Consider the following 3,174-nt stretch of genomic DNA (forward strand, 5'->3'; position numbering starts at 1 on the left):
AGGAGACTCGCCCTTTAACCCGGTGTTTCCTAGCCCAGATTCTGCGGCACAAATTACCGAGCTACTCCGCACTCCACCTGATTCTTATGGAGTGCGGATTGACGGCCTTTCCGGTTATACCTATGCATCTGCTAGCGCTGCTCTGGACCACCGTTAGCAGATGAAATTAGCAATTCCTGGAGAGCTTCGCCGCGAATTTTGCAAACTTTCTGCGCTTGATGCGCACAACAGTTTTGTGCAAAACTTCTATATGTGCTTCAATTCAGCGTACGATATGATATGCCAGCAAGAACAATTTTTCAATGTGCTTGGAGCTGAACAGCAAAAGTACAATGCTAAGAGGATCAAGGCTGAAAACAGCGAGAAACGCTGTGTTGACCTCTCCTACGAGCTTACCACTGCTAAAACCGCGGTAGATGAATTGAAGCTACAGGTGTCTACTGTAGCTGACAAAGAAAAGAGTTTTGAAACCACAATCTATTCATTACAAGAAGAGGTTGCAAAGCTAACTGCAGAGAGAGAGACCGTTGTGGCCGCAGAAGCTTCCGCGAAGCTTGAGTTCACGCAATTCCGCCAACACCTGCCGGAGTTTGCTAAAAAGGTTCTTAATTCACTTCCCGTGAATGTTCTGTTTTCCACTTATGCAGCTGCTTTACGACTGCGCAAAAGAGTAGAGTTTCTGGATGAAATTGCTCCACATTGCACCATACCAGATCCACTACCTTCCGCCATTGGAGATCGCGTTTGTTCACTTGCAGATGCACGCGAAGCAGCAGCTGCTGCACAAGCAAGCTTAGCGGATATTCCAATCGACAAAGTTACTGCAATAAGTCAACAGGATGACGCCACTTTAAAAGACATCTTTGAGCTTGACTAATCTAAACTAGAATAGAATATTTTAGAAATTAGCGCGCAGCTATCTCTGCGTCATTATCAATGAAACTTTATTTTTGTTCGCGAGTACTCTTTATTTATATAGCGCTTTTATCAATAATATTCATAACACAAACTTATCCTTTGCAATTTCCAGCCCTTATTATTGTGCACATAATAAGCGCGTACTTTTGCGAAACAATTTGTATGCGTATATGCGTATACGTTATGAATCTTCTAAGTCCGCTGAAACGATCCTTAGGCTATTAATTAGCATTGCGAAGCATCTAAATATTGGCAAAATAAAATATTTAGGATATAACATTCCTTTCGCAATATTTTGTATGCTAAAGAGGGCAATTTCATCACTTCGCTTTTTAAACTCTGCAAGATACTATAGAAATATGAAATAAATTGTAAGACATTTCATAACTATTCGCATTTCGTAAGTAAACAATTCGCATAATTTTATAAGTGACTATTCTTAAAATTTCGACAAGCGTGATCAAGACTTGCAAAAAGTTAAAAACAAGAACACTTAATAAGTACATTAGCCATATGCCTTGTATCCAATTTCACACTTTATACATATATATCTGATAGTTTCCGCAAAACTATGCATAACATCGCTTTAACAAAACAGCATGCCATGCATTAGGTAAAGTTCGCCCTTCCATATCTGCGAGCTTATATGATCCTGCCGCATTAATTGCCACAATCTGATAAGGGCCTTCCCAATTAGGACCCAATTGCCAAGCTTTTCTGCTCTGCTTGCTTCATTATTTCGCAGCACCCATTCACCTATAGCGAAGGATAAAGTACGCACTCTTTTATTATAATATTTAGCGATTTGCTGTTTATTATTCGCTTCTCTGATAGCCGCCATTAATCTCCGCTCTTCTATGAAATTGAGATTTTCGCTCAACGCAGCATCATTTGCTTCTTCATCAAAGTTAGCCATTCGATGCGTTGGTACCAGAATTTCTGCGGGGATTACTGCCTCGGAACCATACACCAAACTAAAAGGTGTTTCGCCTGTACTCTTTTTGAAAGTAGTGCGATGTGCCATAATACATTGGTTAATTCATCTACCCAACCAGTTCGCCTTTCACATAACCTCTTTTTAATACCGCTGACAATATCGCGATTGGTTACTTTGCACAATCCATTGGCTTGCGGGTGCGCCACTGACGTAAACTTTTGTATTATATTTAAATTAGCGCACCATGTCTTCAAAGGATCTTTTGCTATTTGTGTACCGTTATCGCTAACCAATTCTCGCGGAATACCAAACCTGCAAACAATGTACTCCCAAATAAAATTTCGCACTTGCACACCAGTAATAGTGCGGACCGCCTTAGCTTCAACCCATTTAGTAAAATAATCGATTGCGACAATCAGGAATTTGACATTGCCAGGCCCTGCAGGGAATGGCCCTACAATATCGATAGCCCATTTATTAAACGGCCACGGCGAATTACCAGGAATCATGTCATGCCGCGGCATTCGGTTCTGCGGAGCATGCCTTTGGCAACTTTTACAACGTTTAACAATTTTCGCCACATCGCGGTATAGGGATGGCCAAAAGTATCCCATCAGCATAATTTTTGCTACGATAGTTTTGTAACCTGAATGCAGTGCACAAGTACCGTTATGCACTTCTTCTACAATCATTTCTGCCTCGATTGGGCCAACACATCGCATCATTAGTCCGCAGTATGATTTGCGATATAAGATATCATCTTGAATGATATACATTGGCGCTCGCTCTCGCACTGAACGAGCTTCGCGGCTATCCTCTGGCAAGATATTACTGCGGATATATTTTAGGATTGGCTCCATCCAGTTTGGCTGTTCTTCTGTAACAGATGCGACCATCAAGTCACTTTCTATCGATACTTGGTAATTCTTCGACCCATACTTGCTTTTGAAAATGCGAAAAAGTTAAAGCGGCTAATTTGCTCAAAGCATCCGCTTTCTTGTTTTGACTTCTTGGCACCTGCGTAAGTTCAAAATGCTCAAACAGCGCTGCAGTTTCCTTTAATAGCTGCAAGTACTTTTGCATAGAAGGATCATGTGCTTCAAAAGATCCGCTAAACTGATTCGCTACTAGCTGCGAATCCGTAAATGCACGCAACTTAACAATATTCATTTTTCGCACAATATTTAAGCTTGCGAGCAATGCCTCATACTCTGCCTCATTGTTTGTCACGTCAAAATTAAACCGCAGAGCATAAGTATGCTCCTCACCGCTTGAACTTGCCAAAACTAAACCCGCACCTGCACGTTCTGCACACGAAG

At 41.4% G+C, this 3,174-nt stretch overlaps 1 protein-coding gene across 1 annotated transcript; it reads right to left on the bottom strand.

Moving 5' to 3' along the window:
- Window positions 1-2,120: 2,120 nt before the first annotated feature.
- On the bottom strand, window positions 2,121-2,751 carry LOC139859874 (uncharacterized). Its single transcript, XM_071848646.1, has 2 exons — window positions 2,289-2,751; window positions 2,121-2,167 (listed from the first exon to the last, which is right to left on the bottom strand). Exons 1-2 carry the CDS (start codon window positions 2,749-2,751, stop codon window positions 2,121-2,123), a joined length of 510 nt encoding a protein of 169 aa, XP_071704747.1.
- Window positions 2,752-3,174: the final 423 nt, after the last annotated feature.

The sequence above is a fragment of the Rutidosis leptorrhynchoides genome, chromosome 7 (genome assembly GCF_046630445.1).
Source record: "Rutidosis leptorrhynchoides isolate AG116_Rl617_1_P2 chromosome 7, CSIRO_AGI_Rlap_v1, whole genome shotgun sequence".
NCBI lineage: Eukaryota > Viridiplantae > Streptophyta > Magnoliopsida > Asterales > Asteraceae > Rutidosis > Rutidosis leptorrhynchoides.